General features: G+C 39.9%; 1 protein-coding gene across 8 annotated transcripts in view; it reads left to right on the top strand.

Annotated features, from left to right (window-relative positions):
- arvcfb (ARVCF delta catenin family member b) overlaps positions 1-17595 on the top strand; it is a 255424-nt gene extending 237829 nt beyond the window's left edge. For 7 of the 8 annotated variants that reach the window (XM_082555957.1, XM_082555958.1, XM_082555956.1 and 4 more), the window contains 7 exons: positions 1155-1305; positions 3358-3550; positions 4404-4515; positions 4899-4986; positions 8914-9005; positions 11494-11606; positions 14691-17595. In XM_082555957.1, the coding sequence (XP_082412083.1) occupies positions 1155-1305; positions 3358-3550; positions 4404-4515; positions 4899-4986; positions 8914-9005; positions 11494-11595 (738 nt within the window). In that variant the 3' untranslated portion in view covers positions 11596-11606; positions 14691-17595. The remainder of the gene's footprint in view (positions 1-1154; positions 1306-3357; positions 3551-4403; positions 4516-4898; positions 4987-8913; positions 9006-11493; positions 11607-14690) is intronic. The other variant, XM_082555960.1, reaches the window with a different exon arrangement.
- The last annotated feature ends 3403 nt before the right edge of the window (positions 17596-20998 follow it).

Genomic DNA, 20998 nt, shown 5'->3' with positions numbered 1-20998 from the left:
GTTTTTGCTTCTGATGATGGATTAGATGAGAAGCTGTGCAGTCAGGTCTACACATTTATTCCAGTTAGAGCATCTGTGGAGCTGCTGTCTGGCTTGCAGGCAAGTAGTGAATTATCAACAGGGATGGCTGGTAGTCAGCTGCCAGTTTACGCGCAGCACCTCGGGCAAGAGCGGTCACTTATGTTTTCCAGCAGATGGGCTGTATTCAGCCCACGGCAGCATTATCGCAAAAGCTCTTCTCTTAACACCCAAGTGTCAGACTGTAGATACATCTTTCAGTCCTCAGATTTCATCAGCAGCAAAAAGCCCTCAGAGACGTGAGGAAAATCACCTGAAATCTTGATTGATCCTTTTTTTCCTCGTTTCGTTAGATCAGATTCAGCTCTGAGTTTCTCATTGAATGTTTTTAATAATTCAGATGTAGTGTTTTTTAGCTAAGGTGAGTATTTGGAGGTGGAAAAACTCTTTCCTGTTAGATGTTTTCCCTAGTAAGCATGATCAGAACGCCTGAGCAGGCTAACAGTAACCTGTGGAGCTGCTAACACACCAGACTGTCACATCTGGGAGCTGGACAAAGAGTGTCCTGCTCTCTGAGGATATCAGAGCTTCTGCTTGAAATCCTCCTCATTCTTTGCTTCTGCTTAGTACCACAGGGGAGATTTCCATTATTTCCAAGGCTTACTACTGCCACCTGGTGGCTCAGCTTTGACTGTCCTCTGCTTAATTACATCTCTTGGGTTATCAGCACTCCGAAGAAGAAACCCTTTTATGTCAAGCTTAGTGTTTCATGTTACAAAAAAATGAGAAGTAAAATCTACTGATGTTTAAATTAAGACAAATTATATCACATGTCCATTCAGAGCCCCACTGTGTGATGTTGTGAATTACTTATGCCTAAGGAGCAGTGATGAGCTGCCTTGTAGTTACAGAACGACTTTCTGAGTGTGCATGGCCATGCACGGGTGGAGAATATTGCAGAAGTGTCTTCGCCCTCTGTGCTGGTGTCACAGAGATCCACTAGGCTCCTCAGTGGGACTTACCTCGGGGCCTCAAATGAAAGGATGTGCACTGATATTAGGGCTGATTCAAGTACTTATATAAAATTCTAAAGAATATAAAAAGCACTCACAGCATGCCCTTCTTTTGCCCTTCAGTGGTCCAGCTACATCCGAGCCACAGTGCGGAAGGAGAAAGGTCTTCCCATCCTGGTGGAGCTGCTGCGCTCTGACTCTGACAAGGTGGTCCGAGCTGTGGCCATCGCTCTGCGCAACCTGTCCATTGACCGCCGCAACAAGGATCTAATCGGTACAAACAATTAGCAAAGCCACACAGTTGTTGTTGTTGATGTTATTTTGGATGGCTACTGCAGTAATACCAATGAAGGTTTGCTATTATTCTGTGAACGATTTGAACCACATTGTTTAAAAGGCTAACAAGTCTTTTCATAAAATAATTCTAACATGCATGTTCTGACCACTAGTTGGTGGGAATGCAGTTATGATTCTATACCTCCAATTTTTCCCTTTGTTGATATAGTTTCCTTATGATAAGCCTTCAAAGTCCATCCATTGCATCTCATCGTATACGCCGTTCATCTCGCTACTTTAAGTTGATGGGAAAGCATTTTTACATGAAAGGATTGTAGACTTTGTTTCATAAGTCTGGAATCACATTAGAAAGGGTGTCACTTTATTTACGGGCACATAGAAAATGTGAAGCTGCTGCGCTTGAGAGTTTGTGTATTTTCATTACTCAGATTCCTACATGTCAGTGTTACAAGTGGACAGTAGAGTGTAGGGATGGGTATCGTTTAGGTTTTATCCGATACCGGTGCCAAATCGGTACTTTTGAAACGGTGCCGGTGCTCAAACCGGTGCTTAAAGACTGGAGAACACAAAATTGGTCCAAAAACCTCTCATGTTCAGCTGGTTTTTTGTAAAAAGATAACAATGTTAGCCTTTTCTGCAGCTATGGGGCATATATGGTATCACTCTTGGCTGGAAGCAGTGCTTAAACAATGGGAAAAAACACAAACTTTGTCCAAAACCTCTCATGTTTAGCTGTTTCCCACTTTTTCTTTGGTCATTTTAGCCTTTTTGGCCAGGGTGAAGGGAGTATCTGCCATCAAACAAGAAGACAGCCGCATGTAGCTATGATGGTGTTTGCTAGTTCACCTTACATGCATTAATGTAATCACGTGGTTAGCCTACTCAACGTAAATTACACGCGAACAATATTAAGCTACTCACGCAGAGAAGAACGGCTGCTGCTGCATCATCATCCTCATCATTTCTGCTACACTGGCAGGGCTAGGGGCCAGGACTCTACTCTTCGGGTTTTTGGGGGATGTTGCTAACTCCGGGTCTGATAACAGGCAACCCACGCACAGTAGATGTGCTCGGTGTGAGGTCTCGCAGCAAGCTATCATACGGCGCATTTCTGGGCTTTAAAAAAAAAAACGCTATGCGTCGCCAGGTGTTTCATCGGATTTGAGGTGTTACCTCCTTTGACAGTATCACAGTATCAGCTTAAAGCAATTGTTGTTGCTGAGTTTGCATATTTTGCTGTGAAGTACAGCCAGACTTTTGACTGCTTCGCCTTGGGCATTTTTAATCTGTAGCTCTGCTCTAAAAGAACGCACGTACCTGGACCCGCCTACTATCCTCGGAAACGTAAAATTATTGGCTAGAAGTGTATCACAACTCAGGAAAAAAAAGCACCGAAATAAAGCACCGAAATGTGCGCTGCTTTTCGGTCTGGTTACTACCGTTTATGTCAGAACCGGTGCCATCATGGCACCGGACACCGGTACCCATCCCTACTGGAGTGTCATTAAAGAAGAACTGACATTTTAAAAAAAATGTTAAAAACGAATAACACAAATGTTATTAAATGCAAGCTTTTGGACAAACTGTTCTATTCATGCAATTTTACGAGGCTCACAAGACTCAGTAGTACCTGACTTGCTAAGATGTAACATAATTTATTACTCATTTTGAAGATGTTAATTACCTCAGCCAAGGAGGTTGTGTTTTTGCATGCGTGTCATCCATCTGACTATAAGCAGCTCACAAACTTTTTTTAATGAATTCTGATAAAACTTTGTAACACTGTAGAGTGGGGTCATATTAATCCATTAAAATTAGCTTTACATCCACCAAAGTCTCCGAGGTCAGCTTAATGATTTATTTTGGGAAATTTGACACAAAGCCTTAAAATTTAGAAACTTCCTAAAAAGGAAATACTGCCCAGGAAGGGAGCTGCTGGAGGTTTGTGCTCTCAGAGTGCTTTGTGTTTGACTCTTATTCTCCCTGTCACTGTCACATGGTTAACCTTAAACACTAATTCACCATATAGGAAGTTATGCCATGCGGGACTTGGTGAGCAACCTGCCCAGCGGTCAGCAGCGACCAGCCAAGAACCTGGAGGAGGACACTGTGGTGGCCATCCTCAATACCATTCACGAGATCGTCACCGACAGCTCTGAAAACGCACGCTCCCTCATCCAGGCCCAGGCCATCGAGAAATTGGTCGCCATCAATAGGACCAGGTAAGATTTTTTAAGTACAGTCGGACAAATATTGCATTGACGTTGCTCTATGACTGCGTTCCCCTTTTCTTCACTGAGTCAAACTGAAGCAGCATGCTGTTATCCATATAAGCTCTGCACGAGGTGTGGCCTTACTACTGAGACATAATTATAGTATGACCTTGTATGCAATTTCATCATGAGCCTTCATATTAGTATTCATGGAGGATGAATAATGTAACGCGTCTTGTGACGGCGCGAGCCACTGCCCACCTCACATTAATAAACAGGCTTTCAGAAGTTGAGGCCGTTCTTACAGTGGGTGTCTCAGTTGTACTCAGCAACTAGTAGCGAAAATTAAGATATTCAGGCTAATATTTTCAAGAGGTGTCTTATATAACCACATTGTTACTCACTGCAAATAAAGGCGTGTTAGAGCCGCACCACATTTTAAATGCAGTTTTCAAAGGCCCGTCCTTGTGCGGTGATGTATTGATCATCCAGAGTCACTTTAACAAGCATGAATATACATAGTTTATTCACAAACCAAATAGCTAGTGTTTCCTCTCAGCCTCATGAGATTAGCTTTCTTTGAAGTGAGCCCCCTCCCTCGCACCCACATATAATTAATACTGGTGGCTCAGAGGTAGCTAATGAAAGGCAATGTGTATTCATCTGGCTGTGAATTAAAAACTAGACCCTGAAACTGCCCGGAGAACTCAAAAGTCTTTGAATGAAGAGATTGATTGCAGCGGTGCCTCGCCAGCATGCCCAGCTGTTACAGTTTTGTGATTACGTGAGGTTACTGACGTTAATTGATCTAGTTACTTCTTCTACTAATTTCCTCCTTTTTGGATTGGGGGGGCCTCTTCAGCCAATCAGCACGTGAAACGAAGGCAGCGTCCCATGTGCTGCAGACAGTGTGGAGTTATAAGGAGCTGAGGAACGCGTTGGCCAAGGACGGGTGGAACAAAAGCCACTTCCAGGTATGGAACCAAAGTCGTCCTTTACAAATAATGTCAATCCAGAGTGTTGTTATTGTTCGCTCAGAAGGTTGAAAGAATGTTTTGTAAGCAGCTTCATTCAAATAGTTTTGAGAGTGGCTCGGTTTTCTGTTCCTGACATTGTAAAATAATTTCCAATAAATCTCCACCGACTAAAATTTGAATCAAGCTGTTACCAATATCATGTTTACATCATCGAGACAACATAATTAATTTCTGATACTTATCTCGTAAAATGTTATGAATTGTTATGCGTTCAGTTCGTACCCCACATTAGGTGAGAAAGTTCAATCTTTCCATACTGGGAACTGTTTGATCTGTATTATGACGTTACGATGTGCTTCCTGCTCCCTCTCCTCTCTCAGCTCACTGTGACGGCCACTCCTAAAGCAACCAAGAACGGCAAGCCGGGCTACGATGACACCACTCTGCCGCTGATGGAGAAGAACCAAGGTCAGTCAGCACGTGTGTGGTAGAGTGTATGCTGCTGTTTGTGTCTGTTTCGAGGACTAAAGGGGGTAGGACGAGGTCGGGGGAAAATGAAGACCACTTCAGTGACATTGTTGTGTAGCTCATTAGAAAGTAGTCCACCTATTCACCTCATGAAGAACGAGATGAATAATGTTAGGTCTCTTGTCACATGTGTAATCCTCAAAAATCTAAGATCAAAATAAAGACAGTAGCTACATCCTTTTTTAGTGCTTCATGTGTGCAGTAACTACTCCATATGACCTCCATATGTTTTGTTTTTTTAATTTAAGGTCCTCGCACCCTTTTGTCAAGTTGCTGATTTTCTTTTCACTGTTCTGTCAACCTCGAGGAGCGAATGATAAATCTCTGTCTCTTCAAGTTGTCAAGTTATGTTTTATACCCATCCAATGGGAACAGTCTCATTAGCTGCAGATGTTTTAATTTGCTCCCCATTATATGGGATGAATTACCCGTCCAGTGGGAACAAGCCATCAGACTGATGATAAAAGGTGCCCCCCCCCCTCCCCCATTTTCAAGAACTCCAAAACTGAAAGTGAGCTCACTGTCATGCTGACCATGAATTTACTCTCAGTTAGTAGTCGTGGCAGATTAGCAGATAGAAGTCCCAGACCTTAACCTTCTAAGACCCGAACTCTGTCACGGCATGCTTTTTTAATTTCTCTTTGCTATTTGGGCTGATTGGGACCTGAGCCATGTAAAAACAAAGAGTTATGTGAATTTTTTTTTTACCTGATTTTTGTTCCTGAGAAAAATAAGATCCACATATGAGGACATTCGCTTTAAATTTCGATAGAACAGTGGCAGTATGATGTCCTCATAAGTGGATATCCGGCCCTTGCAGAGCAAAATTAAGGATTTTGGTCTAGACAACCCAAAATGGGATGTTCACATATGTGGACGCCAGGTCCTAGGAGGTTAACAGCTAACGGCTTCGTTGATACCAATAATAGGTAGTACTAATTAGGATGCTTTGACATGGTTATATTTAGTGCAAATCTCCAGGCCGCTTTGCAACCCATCTCCTTTTTAAAAAATGTGCATATTCACACTAAGCTGTTTCATGCGAAGACCTTAATATTTTAAAATACACTAAGGTTGATCAGTTCAATTTAAAAACAAAAAAAGAAGAAGAAAAAAAAGCAATAAGTACAAACATCAGCTGGATAGTGTAGATTCTGTCCTTTGTTATACAAAATGAGCTACTGGACTATTTTTTGCCATGGATGAATACACACGTGCTGTCATTTTTGGTAGCAGGAGTCCCATGTTTACTACACTGAAGGAAAATATTATCCAGGTAACTTCTTAATAACATGGTTTAGTTTTGTTTTAGTTTTTTTTTTTTTGGGGGGGGGGGTCACTGGATTTTTATAACATTGTCACTATTTAAGTCTGCATACCCAAATTACAGCACAGCATTAGCACAACATGTTTATTGGTGGACATTTACATAGAGTAACCCTACCGCTGGAGTCCTCAAAGCAGGTTCAAACCAAGTGCTAATGATTACTGGAGCAAGCATCTGACTCAGTGTGTGTTACTTGTTGGGGACATGTATGCTTTTCCCCCGCCTCATGGCTATATTGAAGCGCAGTGTTTGCACATTGCTACTACTTTCATCCTGCTCATGGTGACGCTTTGATGTGAAATGTCGCAGTAATGCTTTTGTCCATAGCGGTTAAAAAATAAAGCACATAAAATGGTAACTACAACTTCAGAAAGCATACTGCTGCTGTTAACAAAAACCTTGGTCCAAAAAAACATTAATAAAGAATTTTAAAAAGTTAAGAGCTGGATTTATAGAGACTGAGTTTTTGACTGGCGTAATGGTGTCAGGGATAAAGAAAATGTCCTCAACTTTAAGCCAGCGTGTATGGCTGCATCTGCAAGGTGCTGCGATAGAGGTTTTCTGTAACAGCAGTGTATATAAGGGGGTGGGAAGGGGACTTGTGAAGTATGTTGGCCCAACAACAAACATCTCATTGACAGAGGAGTCAGCAGCATAGCAGCAGTTTTTTTCTTTATTTTTGCATCCATACATTCATATGAATCGCGGCACTCATGTCTGCCCACTCTCAGTTTGCATTATTCAATCACTGGCCGAGAACCATCGCCCTGAAAAGCAGCATCAGCATTGGCTCAGTGACTCAGTTTGTGTGTGTGCTGCTTTTGTACAAATGGCCTATGAATGCTTTTCAGGCACCAGGAAATGTGGCAGTGGTGATATGATACCTATGGATGAGCTGGGCCCAGGTAAGAGCCAGACTGCATGATAGTCCTTAGCCAAGGAAGAGCTAGTTCTCCTGTGATCTCACTCCAGAGTCCAATCCTCTGATTTGACGTCAAAGATATTTTTTTAATCTGAAAATTCGCCCACTAAATCCTCTCAACTTTGTATGATTGCTTTGGACCGAGCTTCAGACATGATGCTTTTTGATGCTGTATGCACGACCCCTCTCTTGACAAGATGTTTGTACAAAGCTGGGCCTGTATCACAAGCTCAACACCAAAGGATTTGGGTTGTTCTCTTACTACTTAATGAATATACTTTTAGAATATCACAGGATAGATTCTCCACCGTGCTTCCTTTAAAGAGCAGATTTTAAAGATGTAATTTGCAACTTTGACTATTTTGTAGCTCTCTCCTGTATTCATTTGTGATCGCTGATGGTCAGAGAATAAGATTATTTTTTACAAATAGGAGGGTTGCATCAGGACGGGCATCCGGCATAAAATCTGTGCCATATCAAATATGCTCATCTTTCCACTGTGGGGGACCCCTTGGGAAATAAGAGAGCAACAGAAAGTGCCTTTGAGTCCGTGTTATTGAATGCTGGTGTTCCTTATAAGGCAACTCACAAACCGACAGAGGAGTTGTGCAGATATTTAAATCAGGACTACATATTCTCTTACCTCAAAGCAGAATTTGAGACTTATTTATGATGGTTTCTGTGCTGACTTTTAATCAGGAGGAGTGCTTCTCCTGATTGAAGAAGGTAGAACTCAGAACCCTCGGCACATCAGGGTGACACCCCCCGAAAAATCTAAATAAATTACACAAAACATTTTTAAGCAATAAATAAAAAAATAAAAAAATGATGGTATTTAAAACTCAAATGCACATTTTTACCTCATCACAAGCATTTACTGAACTTAGTTAGATGGTTTAAGCGAAATGCTTGACACTTTAAAAACAGCATTACCCCTAGAAGTGACATCCTCTACTCTGAGACTTGATAAATAAAATGCCCCAGGCTACAGAATGCATAAAACACATTTAAAGGCCTGTTCTAAGGACACGCTTAATATCTCACTTGCTTGATGTGTTTTGTTTGAGACGCACTGAGGGTAAGTAACACGAGTACTGGCAGGTTTATAGGAGCAGAAACTGCTTTCACACGTGCACTGCAGCTCTGACCTTTTCTAGGACTTTCCCAGCAGAGGTGCACGTGAGAATGCAAATGTCTGACAGAGTCACATCAGGCATTAGCTAGCTCCCTAGCACTAGTCTGTGTGATGTCGGGTTGCAGTCGTGTGCACATCGTGCTGTTAATATTCCAGTGCATTCACCTCCAGCAGGTGGGCGTCATGTGTCCTGTCTTCTACACGTTGCTCCAGCACCTCCCTCACCTAAATCACATGGAGTGCTTTCTTTTAAGCGTGTCTTACACGTGAGAAAGGACTACTGTAGAATTTAAATTATCTAAAGTTCATGTGTGAAAGAGGCTTGAGAATTTGGAGGCACGTGTAGTCTCCTCTTCTTTCCTGGCACTCAGAAAAGCTGCCTCTTCACACAGTTTAAAATACATTTCTAAACTATTTGTCTCAGTTCAATGATAATCAGGGAAACAGAGGAATTATCTGACAATTGTTCTCTGACCTCATTAGATGGTTACTCTACCATTGACCAGAGGGACAAAGACTGCAAATACAAGACCGGCGACGGTTCGGTGGACCTGACAGAACGGGAACCATTAAAGGTATGGACAGAGCTCTTCTGATCTCCTGGGGGAACAGGGAATAGACAACGAGATAATGATGCCTCATTGAAATATCATCACGTCCTCTTCGTCTCTCTCTCTCTTTTTGTTTTCAATGGTGGTCCTCATTAGAGGCTGTTAATCCTATCGATTCTTTAAAGAGGCTGGAAGTTGTCGTTCTCTGCTAATAGTGCCACCGCAGCTGAGCGCTGTGGACAGCCTCAGATCTGTGAGCTAGCAGTTAATTGAGTGTAAGCATTTGGAGTCTGTAAAGTAATTAATCTGAGACTGATTAAAAGAACTGCCAACAAGTGCTCCTTGTGGAGACAACCCTTGCCTTGGCGATGAACAGACCGCCGTGTTATCGAATGGTCGTCTGCTGATTATACACACACATCACACAACAGCGTGTTAAGCTGATCGGCAATCCAGCCTCAAAGCAGAGTCACGGGCTAGTGGCCTCAGAGGATGATTTTCAAGTACTTTACGCTGTTTATTTTTCATCTTCGTTAACACAATATGGACGGGATTAGCCCTCGAGGCTCAAAAATGAATGATTCAGCTTAGATGTTTGATGTATTTTCACATATTTGTTTCTCCAAAAGTAGCACGTGATTATATTTTGGTGTTAAAGTGATTTAAATTTACCTTTCAGATTAAAATATGTAGTTTTGTTGTTTTTATCTAAAGTCCAACTAGAATATTAGCTTGATATTTGCGTGAAGTGGGTAACAGTATCATAGTTTAAGGTGCATAAAATTACAATGTAGCTACTTTTCTTCATGTGTACTTAGCTGCTCCTCATTTTCTCTTTGCTGTTTAAAATTGTAGATGTTCACATTCAGCATAGCCAGACATTCAGATAATGAGCGCAGTGTACGTGTAAGTAATCCCCGTGAGCCAAAGTTTCTGGCTTCATTTCAGACAGCTTCTTCTACTCTTTGCTCTCTATAATGTCACAGAGAGATGATGTCCTTCTGACGGTCATCTCAACACATCGCTCAGGATGTGAGCACAGAAGCAACGCCGCCTACAGTTTGTTTGCAACAGGCTGCTAATAAAAAAAGAGGTTAAAGGGCACCTAGGTCCATTGTGAGATCATAAACTATATTTTTACAGTACTGGTATTTTAAGCAGTACTACAAACATGGCCTCAGACTTGGTGACCTGCCTGTTATGCCAGTACCAAACACCCGCCTGTTAGCATTAGCTATCATAAACTACCTGTAAGCTATTGTAAGGCAAATTTGTTGGATTGAGCATGGGCGCATGTTCTTTCTTACAGAGTAAACTTTATTTTTTTTATTATTATTCTTTTCTTTGTTATTTATTTGTTATATAGGTTTAAAGTTGGGCCTTGCATTCTGTGTTATCTTATCTGAGGACTAAAATGTTTCTTAAAATGTATGTTCATATTCAGGACGTCACTGTAATGGGGAAAAGCAATGTTTCTCTGCTCTCTGTGGCTGAAGTTTTCAAATGATCCCACCTCCTATTCTCGGATGTGTTCAGTGTAGCACGTATAATCACACACGTATAATCACTATGTCAAGTTGTCTGAAAGTTTCCTGTCAGTTTTAAGTTATTTTGTGGGCTCTTAGATCGATATTTGGTCACTTAATATATTGGCCAATATTTACAGACACACAAAATGTAAACAAATTTCTCTAACATTTATTAAATGTAGTTGTTTTGGAGTTCTTAAGAGAATGACAATCTAGTGTAAAAATAATCTTGTTTTGGGCGTTCCAGCAGGAAAGTTGTGCTGGACTCCAGGCTCTACCATCACCTCTGATTTAAACAGATTTTTCCCTACACTGACATTATTTAAATGAGTTAAAACCAAAGTTTTAAGAATATAGGTGTCAAGTCCTGACTAACGACACCATTATTGCTAGTAGTGGTGGACATACCGTGGGCAAATAATAGGACCGATCACAGTTTGGGTTTCAGGCTTTTCAGCTGAGTGAACAAAGTAAAGCCAAACTTCTCATTCATTCAGAAGGCAGAATAACAACAATAAGTGTAGCAGCTTCTGAAGTATATTTCAGTGACAACTATATTTAGGCTAACTAGAGCTAAAGATATAGTGTCACATCTTAAAAGCACAAACACTTTATTCAGCTCAGAAGGCAGCGGTAATCACAGCAAACAGTTGTTTGTCTTCAGAGTGTACAGGCCTGCTAGCATCGCTCCAAAGCTGTCTTTTAAGTCTGCTGCCTGTACTTCCCAGAGGTGTTCAGCCCGCTTTGAATGCAACTTGGCTACCAAAACGCGCTCTCTTCCCTCTTTCTTTTGCATGTTCTGGTTCGCTGTTTTGTAATCAACCCGAGTTCTTTCCAAGCTTTCCTTAAGGCAGGGAACTAACACCGGCTTCTCTGATCTTGGATGCATGTGTATTTAAGCAGGAGTGTACATGTGAAATGTATTGACCTCTTTTTATGTTTGACTGTGTTTTGTTTTTTAACCCGTGCTCCTTTGGCTACAGAATGACACAAATAGGAAACACTATATCAGGAGTAACAGGCCTGCAGTCAGTCTGGTGGACGCTTGTGATGTTAAGCCCCAGCCTGTTGACTCCTGGGTCTAAATGCATGCATGGTAGGTCTGAAAAATTGAAATCGCAAACAGGAGAAACTCCTCGCACCTTTCATGTTGCATCCTTTTCATCCTCCGCCTGCTCCTCATTTCTGCCTGTTTTCCTCTCACCCTCACACTTTGTCATGTAGACTTGCTGTCACCCTGCACCCAGATCAGTCAGGTGGGGAAATCACCTCTTTCTTTGCATAGAAATTACATTGTAAACAACTTTTGAGGATTTGTTTTGCGTAGAATTTGAAAGTGCAAGAAAACAAATGGTTAATATTTAAACCTCCCCCAAAAAACTTCTACTCTCTGTATCACATAAAAAGAAGGGTGGTGCTGGTCCTCTGTTCACAATTCAGCACCACCCGTCTCATTCAAATGTAGACCTATCCTCACTCATTGCTTCCCCCTGACAGTCTTTGCTGAAATTGGCAGCAAATGATGAAGGGGAATCATTCTTCTGCACTCTTGAGAGATCCTCCAGGGACTCTGTTTTGCCTTAATGAAAAGCAGCACGGAAAAAGAAAAAGATACACACACACACACACACACACATACTATGTCTGCAGTTGTCGTACACGACATATCTCGGGTCAAAGCGAGACGATTTCAGATAAAGAACTCATGCAAGTTGATAAGCTGATGGCAGAAATCAGTGTGTATAATATGCAGGAACCCACACAAGTTTGCACTCCCATATATTGTGTTTGGAGAGGAGACACGATTCCGAGTGCATATATTTTAAGATCTGAAGTAGATGATTTGAAAGTTTTGTGTTTAAATTTCTGGTATGAGTGATTTCAAATAGGCTTATGTAACTTAGATTATCATATTGTGTGTAAGTTACAGAAAGAAACTTTTCTGTGGTTGAGAGAGAATCAAACACATCTCTACTACTGTTTGTTTAAATGCTGTTTTTCACCATTAGAGATAAACGTTTATTAGAAGCCTCTCTAAACAGTCATGTACCGTACATTAGTAGCATCCTTAAACATGGATGCTTGGTTAGGACCTGTAGGTGTCACACTGTAACACAACCGATACCCAGTTTTTGTTTTGTTTGTTTTTTTGTCAGTGTGCTGCCAAAAGTGCTCTGCTGGTGTCGTCACCGTGACAGAACGCAAAACTGAAATCCAACAACCGGAAAGGCTCAGACAAAATAACACTTTTACAAAAAACTGTCCCAGACACCACTTAAAGTCTTCTGCTTAGAGTTTGTGTGATCGTACCAGCTGCCACCCAGCCTGTCTCCTAAAGCAGATGTTACTTGGTTGTTTGTTTTCCTTGTAAAGCAAAATAGAGGACACAAATGTCAGGAAATGACACTCTAGGCATACCCAGTTCATTAAATGTGCTGGGTAGAAGAAGCAGTTCCTCATCCAAGAAATCGTATGAAACAACTTGGGTGTGTTTTGTGTGCATTTACTAGTTACAGTACATTAGCAACAGTTTTCTTTAGAGTGTGATTGACCATTTAAGCTGATCTGGGTGAGCTTCAGTAACTGCCTCACTGCTGTCGTCCTGTCCTCTGCCAGAATCCTCATGTCAGACCTCACTGCCTTTTTCGTTGACAGCATTTTATCTCAGTCATGTTCATCACTGGCCATTCAGTTCTTTCATCTCCATCCAACGTACTGTCGTAGGAAATACTTCAAAGGCTAGATCTTAGATAGAATGGTATGGTTTTTGGTATTTGTTGTAATTTCCAGCTACAGGTAATGATAAGGATGAATCATCAGGTGAGTCGTCTTCACTTCATTTAGCGCACGCAGGATTTCACACAGCACATTAAGCATCTGTTTTGCTGTCTCTCGCCTCCATTCTCCATCTGGATTGACATGATTGACGCTTTAAGAGTGACACAATTTTTCAAGTGCTGTGATAATGCCATATGATTGCTGACAAGAAAGAGATTCAAATTGGCATTCACAACTTTTAATAGTAACATGCTGTTTCAACGCTGAGAAAATCTGTTTTGGTGTGATATTTTTAAGGAAATGGCTGGTGATATTTTTTTGTCTTGTTGTCCCACTGATGTCCCTGCACAGTACACTAGCAGCTGAGATAGATGCATGCACACATTTGCTATTTACTGCTATGTGTTATATAAGACACATCCATCCAGGGACAGTGACAGAAGACAATGTCATGTCCTCTAAATACTTAAATACTAAATACTAGGATATAAAAGTATGCCACAGGATTAAGGATGCACCTGGTGAGTAATTTCTTAGTAGACTAACCTTAGAAAATTAGACAGCCCAACTAGTCTAAAACTAAGAAACACTCAAATATTAACTTAAATTTGAGAAACGTTTAATGGAAAATGTCAAAAACTAATAACAAAGCCATTTTACAATAATGAATCATGCTGCTTAACTGTGTAGCACCTTGCATCCTGCATTATCAATATTACACGTTATTCTCTAGACAGACAGTGAAGAAGAAAAAAACACTTAAACCGATGTTAAATATGGTGTGAAAGGAGTAGCAACTCTACTCTAAGGGAGAGCCCATCCATCTTTTGGAGAAAGCGATCAGTAGTGTTAACAAAGAGATGAGGCCTGGATTAACAGATTTATCGTGTTTCTCTACAGCATTGTGCCATCTGCTGGCAGATGGCTGCTTAACATTTGGTACACAATAATTTATGGCATTGGCCTCAATTAAAATTTTTAACAATTACATTAAATTACTAGTAAGTCTGGTACAGACTAGTGACAACAGCGACAATTCACGAACTCGCACAAAATCTGTCTAGCAGCTGGATTGTGCCTGGAGCATATGGAGTTCAGTAGCTTCCACTTATGAGTGGAAACTATTTTGTAAGAGCAGAAATACTAAACCAAAAAATTGAGCAGGGAATTATTTTAAATGAAAAAAAGACAACATTTTAGTTTTTGTCTTTTGATGGGCTCTACAGACAAGAGTGCGAATATGAAATGTTTCCAGCCATGTCCTTTAAATAATTTAAAATTGAAGTATTCAGATTTTTATCACTGATAATGTTTTTTTTGGAGGGGGGGGGGGCATTTTGTACTGAAGCTCATCATTTACTGTTGCTTTAAACTGATTGTCTCTCTTGTCCATGTGCTTCAGGCTTAAAATAGCAACTCTGTGACGCTAGAAGAGGATCTCCCATATCACCACTGCCATTTCACATGGAACTCATCTTTGGAGTTGGACTTTGTACAGAAAAAGGGGATTTCACAAAAAAATAACGATCACAACGGCAACTACCCAGCAGCAGCCAGCATTCAGTCATGCTTTTCAGAGAAAATTTAAAAAAGAAAAAGAGACTACTCCTACTACTTTGTCATATCAACATTCCCACTGGACATCATGTGAGTTTTACAGTTCTGACTCTTGTTGAGCACAACCAGTGACAAAAAACAGACCGAGACCAATGCCGGCGGAACGATGGATATGTGATGGGGAAAGTGAAGTAAGCAAAGAAAGGAGAAATGGGATGTGTGTTGGAGAGAAACCTGATGGAGGAATAAAATGTTCTTTTATTTTAGCCTGCATCAAATTTTGTAGGTTGTGGAGAGTATCAGAGTCTGGTATTTTGATGTGATGGGTTGGAACAGATGTGTTTGAAGGTCACCGAATGTTCGTTTGATGGGATGGAAAAGGAAAGAAAGCGAGCCTAAGAAGAACTGTAGCATAGTGGCAAAACGTGTACTCCCAGCAGGACCCACCATGAACTTAAAATCCATTTGGGTTCACTGTGTTTTTTGAAGAAAAAAAAAGTTATATAAAGTTATTTCAAAGCCTTGCTTTGATATCAAATGTGTCAAACTGGTGATTGATGTCCATTTTTATAAAGTCTGAGGAGTCTGCAAGTTCTAGTCTGGAGTAAGGCAAGTGACATAGTGAGTACACGGGATGATGTTTCTGTTTGCACTGCATCACAAAAGTAAGAGAAAATGGAAACAAAAGCAACAAAGACTTCCTGTTTAACTGTGGTCGACACAAATGAGCCAGGCGGCGTGTCGACTTTTCTTCACAGAGCCGTGATTACGTGTGTAACCACCAGGTTTGCGTAGTGATGCAGTTTCATGGTTTCCCAGCTGGTTGCTGTATGTCAATGATGTGTATTAAAGAGGATATAAGAGTTTTTGTTTATAAATGATTTGTGCTTTTGAAAAGACAGGCATAAGTTCTTTTTTGTTGGAAAGATGGATCCAAAAAGGATTTGCTTTTGTTTTTTTTGTTGTTGTTGGGTTTTATATAAATGTATATTAGGCTCAAAAGGAACAAAAGAAAAGAAAAGAAAAAGAAAAATGAAGGAGAAAATGACATTTACTGACTTCTTAGTTGTATATTAATATCACATTGTTTGGAAAGCACATCTCATTTGATAGAAGTTCATCATGTTTGTAAGCAAGAAATAACCACGTAACTTAAATGTGTGTCAGTTATCGTTACACAGCCGATCACCTATTTATATTTTGTGTTTAAAAAAAAATGTTACAGGAAAAACAAAATTTATCTGCAGTTTTCTTTATGAAGGCGATGCATCTGTGTTTGACTTCATCTCTCTGGAGGGGTCAGAGGTCACACAGCTTGATAAGAGGTGGCAGTGTTAATCAAAGTCGCGTTTCTTTCCCCAAGCAAGTACCATCGACTCTCCGACACCAGTACATCTTAAAGAGAAATATTCAGTCGTGAGCATGAAGAAAAATCTGTACAGATGTTTATATTCTATTCTTTCCAAGTGCCAGGTTTTGTTTTTTTAATTTTGTCGTCTTTTTATTTGTGTGTGACGTCATTCGGATATTAACTAAGTCCTTCGTGTGCAGGAAGAGTGTGCAGGTGGATGATTAGGTGTGGTTAGAGGCAAAACAACAACAAAAGAAGGTTGCATCCCTCTGTACAAATTCAAACATCAAGTTTGACCATATAGTATATATTTTTACAGCGTTACAGGGTGGGCAGCTGAGATGCAAGAAAAGGGCCGTGGAAGAGAATCCAATCTGAGGTTGTTTCACTCGTGCGTCATCAAGGCGAATGGCATGTGCCTGCGTTCAAGTATGACTTTTCTTTGTGACGTATGTGACTCTATGAAGCTTGCATATTTTACACAGTGTTTATAAAGATGTACGTTGTGGTAAAAATCAATGAACTACAAAACAAACAACTTATTGTATAAATTTTATTTTCACAAGTTAAAAAAGAAAACACGATAATACCCAGCATCCCTTTCGTGTGTGTGTGTCCTCAGACGTGTGTGCTGTCATTAGACCCACATGACTGTCTGTTCCTAACTGCACTACGCAGTGCCACAACCAAAGGATCTGGAGTTGTATTTACACACATTTAAAAAAAAACAAAAAAACAGGGGGTTTAGGTTTTGTGGATGTGCTGCCCTTATGTACATTTACAAAATAAACATGGACACACACACACACTAAATCAAACAGGCCTACCTGTGTAGATATATCTGAATCAAGACCGTCAAAATAAAGTAACTGTACTACTCAGTAGCAGATGTGTTTGTACCTATCATGTGCCTTAACCTTTTCCATGGTAGATAAAGATAAGTGTTTTATATAAACTCTATTCCTCCCCTTCAGCTGTCATCTCTCCATTCCCTATGTTCACCTTCTCCTCCCCCCCTGTCAGCCCCTCTTCTCATTTTTCCCTCGACTCCGCCCATCACTTCATGGATCCTGCATCATCACCACCACCACACCCAGCCCGACCCTCACCCACTCCCAGCCCCTGAGTAGTTTAGACTGTTGGTGGCTTTCTGCCCTCTATTACATTGTATTATAAACTTTTAAAAAGATAGACTTGTTGGAAGAATTGGTTTGATTTCCTAGAGGAGTACAGTTGTTAATGCTTTCGTAGCGAGCAGAGGCGATGCCACAGTGACAGAATGTATGTTAATTTTACTAATACCCAGAGGCAATTATTACGCTTGTTAAACATAACGGAAAAATACTGGTTTGTAGAATATAAATTTGGTGTGTTTTCAATAAATCATGCCTGGAAAGAACTCTTTGCTCTGCTCCGAGTCTTGTTTTATATCATGTGTGATGAATCCACCCAGGTTATTCACTCACATCGGAGTTTCATTTAATTCTCACAGGGAAAATTTTACTGTGGAACTACCTTTCAACCAAAGAAATATTTTCAATGAAAATTACTGAGTGGATTATTGATACCAAGTGGGATAGCAAAATTCCGAAATGTATTTCATCATGGTATTGAAATCACCTTCCTGATAAAATGCTTTCTGTTACACCAGGAATGTTCACATTAACTTAAAATTTACTTCAACACAATAATAATTTAAAACATGGGGAGAGTCCGGTGAGTGCACATGAGGAACGTGCTCAGAAATCAGGACTCATCTGACCAACTGTCCAATTCTGATGAACCTGTGTGAACTGTAGCCTCAGTTTCCTGTTCTTAGCTGACTGATGTCTTCTGATTCAAGGTTCTGCACGTCATGGTGTAGAGGTGCTCTTCTGCACACATTGGTTGTAACAGAGTTGCTGTTGCTTTCCTGTCAGCTTAAAGCAGTCAGACTACTCTCCTCTGACCTTTATGACTTCTGTCATCAACGATGCATTTTCACCCAGAGAACTGCCGCTCACTGGACATTTTCTGTAAGCTCTATAAGGCCAATCATCTAAAATGCATTTAGCCCAGCCATGTGGAGGCTCAGAAGCAGGGCCATATCCAGAGGTTTTGAAATGGGGTGGACAGACCCGTGGGAAATAAATTAATATCAAAAATAAGAACCAAACAAAAGCAGTTGAACATTGAGTTATAAAGTTATTAATGTGCACAGACTTCCAGCCTCCAGCGGCCCTTTAACAGTATGGGGCCCCAGTGAAGCACAAGTCAGATAATGGCGCTGTAATAAGACATAGTCTGGTTACAATGGTAAACATATTTACCTGTACGAAGTAGGAAAATAGTGTCTCACACATTGTTCATCCTTTAGGGAATTGTAGGCAGTGGAACAAACCACTGTGAGGTACATGAGGGGGGAGTCCCTCTTTTAAACCTTACAAAATTAATGTTTTCCATTTGTAACTGAACCAAGAGCTTAAACTGTTCAAGAGACAAAGATGCTGGTATCTCCCGGGGTTAGTGTTTTAAATCTGTACCCAAAGAAAACAGCAATCTAAGCAAGAGGGTCTTTATTCTGAATGAAATCCAGCTTTCAAGTCAAAGGAGGCTCCATCTCTTTTAAGATATTGTGTGAATTCAGAACAAGAAGGCCATTTTTAAAAATTACGATCTCACTATTTTACTAATGCAGAAAAACAGGACTTTTTTTGGTCAAGTACACATACACATGTTAACCTTTGGCAAAGGAATTTGTGCATATACACCCTTCACACAGGATGTTTTGCAGCTCACTGGGCACACGTGGAACAAATAACATTAACTCATTCAGTCCTCTCAATAAGCTGTGTCACTACATAGGATGCACCACAACCAGGATCCTAGATCTCATAGCCATCATTAGTGTCATTAACTATGCATATGCTTTAATGTGGTGTTAAGACACGCTTATACTGTGAACAGTAATTCACATGACAAGTTACAACAATTGGTAATGGTTTATAAATTAGTGCTCAGAAAAATTATTATCTGAACACTGTACTTTTGTTTTTAGAGCATGATGTAGCACCTTCACTGCAGCATGTAAGACAGAAAATTACAAAATCTGTTCTCTAGACTAACAGGAGTGTTGCATTGTTCACACGGTGGACTCTAATATTTTTTTTACAGAGGGCTAAGAGTCATTGATTTTTACATGAAAAAATGTAACTAGCTTCACAGTTTTCTGGTGGAACTCATGCAATAGTCGCTGACGTCGTTCAGTCTGGTTTATCACAAACAGCGTTCCACGGGGGTCAGTACAAAGCCCCATCCTGTTCACTTTGTAAATAAAAGGTGTAGATAACTGGGGCAGTATTATCATAAACCCTGAACTGATAATTAGTCAGTTAATTCAGATACAAATAACTGCATGTTCTTCTCCAGATCACACATGAAAAATCTAATAAGTGTGATGTATGTAATATTAATATTATTTATGTGACCAGAGCCAGCCCAAAGTTTTATGAGTAGAATTTCATTTAAGGCCCCCATCCCTAGCCAAACCCATCAGAAAGTGCGTACCCCAGCATCACCAATATTAACATTTCGTGCATACGTGATAATTTGTGCATTATGCATTTAATACAACCATTATTTAGTGGTTTGTGGATTAGTAGTGTTCTGGAAAGAAATAACCCATCAGACAATGAATTTTTAAAACCAGTTGACTGTTTTAATTGTTTTTTAAGTGTACAAATGAACAAAACAGAAGCAAAGAATTGAAAAAAGGCCTGAATATTATTTTTTGCATCACAAAGAAAATGTTTTTTAATAGACGATATTAAATAAATGAAACAGTCTGACTAAGGAACTGACAGGAGAGTAACAACAATAATACCTGTGGTTTTTAAACATTACCTAAGCTCACCACACAGTGACTGAACTGAAGGTTTGTTTGACACTTCTGGTTAACTAATGCTATTAATGATAAACGTTAATGATGAATAAATAGTATTTAATTCCTGAGAGGGACAAATCTTTTCAGTTAATATTGCAGCCCACCAATTTTTTTTAATTAATTTATTTTTTTGATTGTGCATAAACGTGAGCCCAGCTCGGACAGTGACAATCGTGAAAATCATCAAATTAGTCTCATTAAGTTGTCTGTTAACATATTTATCGAAAATATTGTGCTTTCTCCGGTATGATTACCTTTTACAAGAACCCACTAAAATATGGCATGTCATGTGGTCTTGGGGGCCCCCTGCTGGCGTAGTGTGGCCAAACCTAATTATGTCAGTAATTGAGATAATTAACTGAGTAATAATAGAGACATTAAACTGCTAATGCACTGATTGTGAAGTGAATTAAGGCACAAATTAAAAATGTTAAACATTTTTATTTATACTGTACGATGCAGATTTGATAAAGAAGATGAAAGTTAGTTTTATTTTATTTGAACCAAACAGTGCATCTCTTTCAGTTAAATATTGTTCAGGTTACCAGTCATTTTGACGAAATACTAAATAATCCTAACGCAGACAGTCTGTATGTTCAAAGAAATTTCCTCCGTATTTTGACTTATACGGATGAAATGTAAATTAATAGCCATTTTCGTGTATGAACATTTATTCATTAGACATAAATTAATAGTTTATATTATTAAGATTATTTCAAAATTACACCATTAAATTCATTAATATTTATTACGTTACTCGTAAAAAATTAAATGAAACGCAGTTGTAATAATGATGCAGTATTTCTTTGCAGGCATGTCTCTAGCCACCATCGTCCCGTTCTGGGTCCTTTCATATAGTGATGGGATTTCCGGCTCTTTT

The sequence above is a fragment of the Aulonocara stuartgranti genome, assembly GCF_965226115.1.
Source record: "Aulonocara stuartgranti genome assembly, chromosome: 12".
NCBI classification, from domain to species: domain Eukaryota; kingdom Metazoa; phylum Chordata; class Actinopteri; order Cichliformes; family Cichlidae; genus Aulonocara; species Aulonocara stuartgranti.
This window is presented reverse-complemented; position numbering and strand designations above follow the sequence as displayed.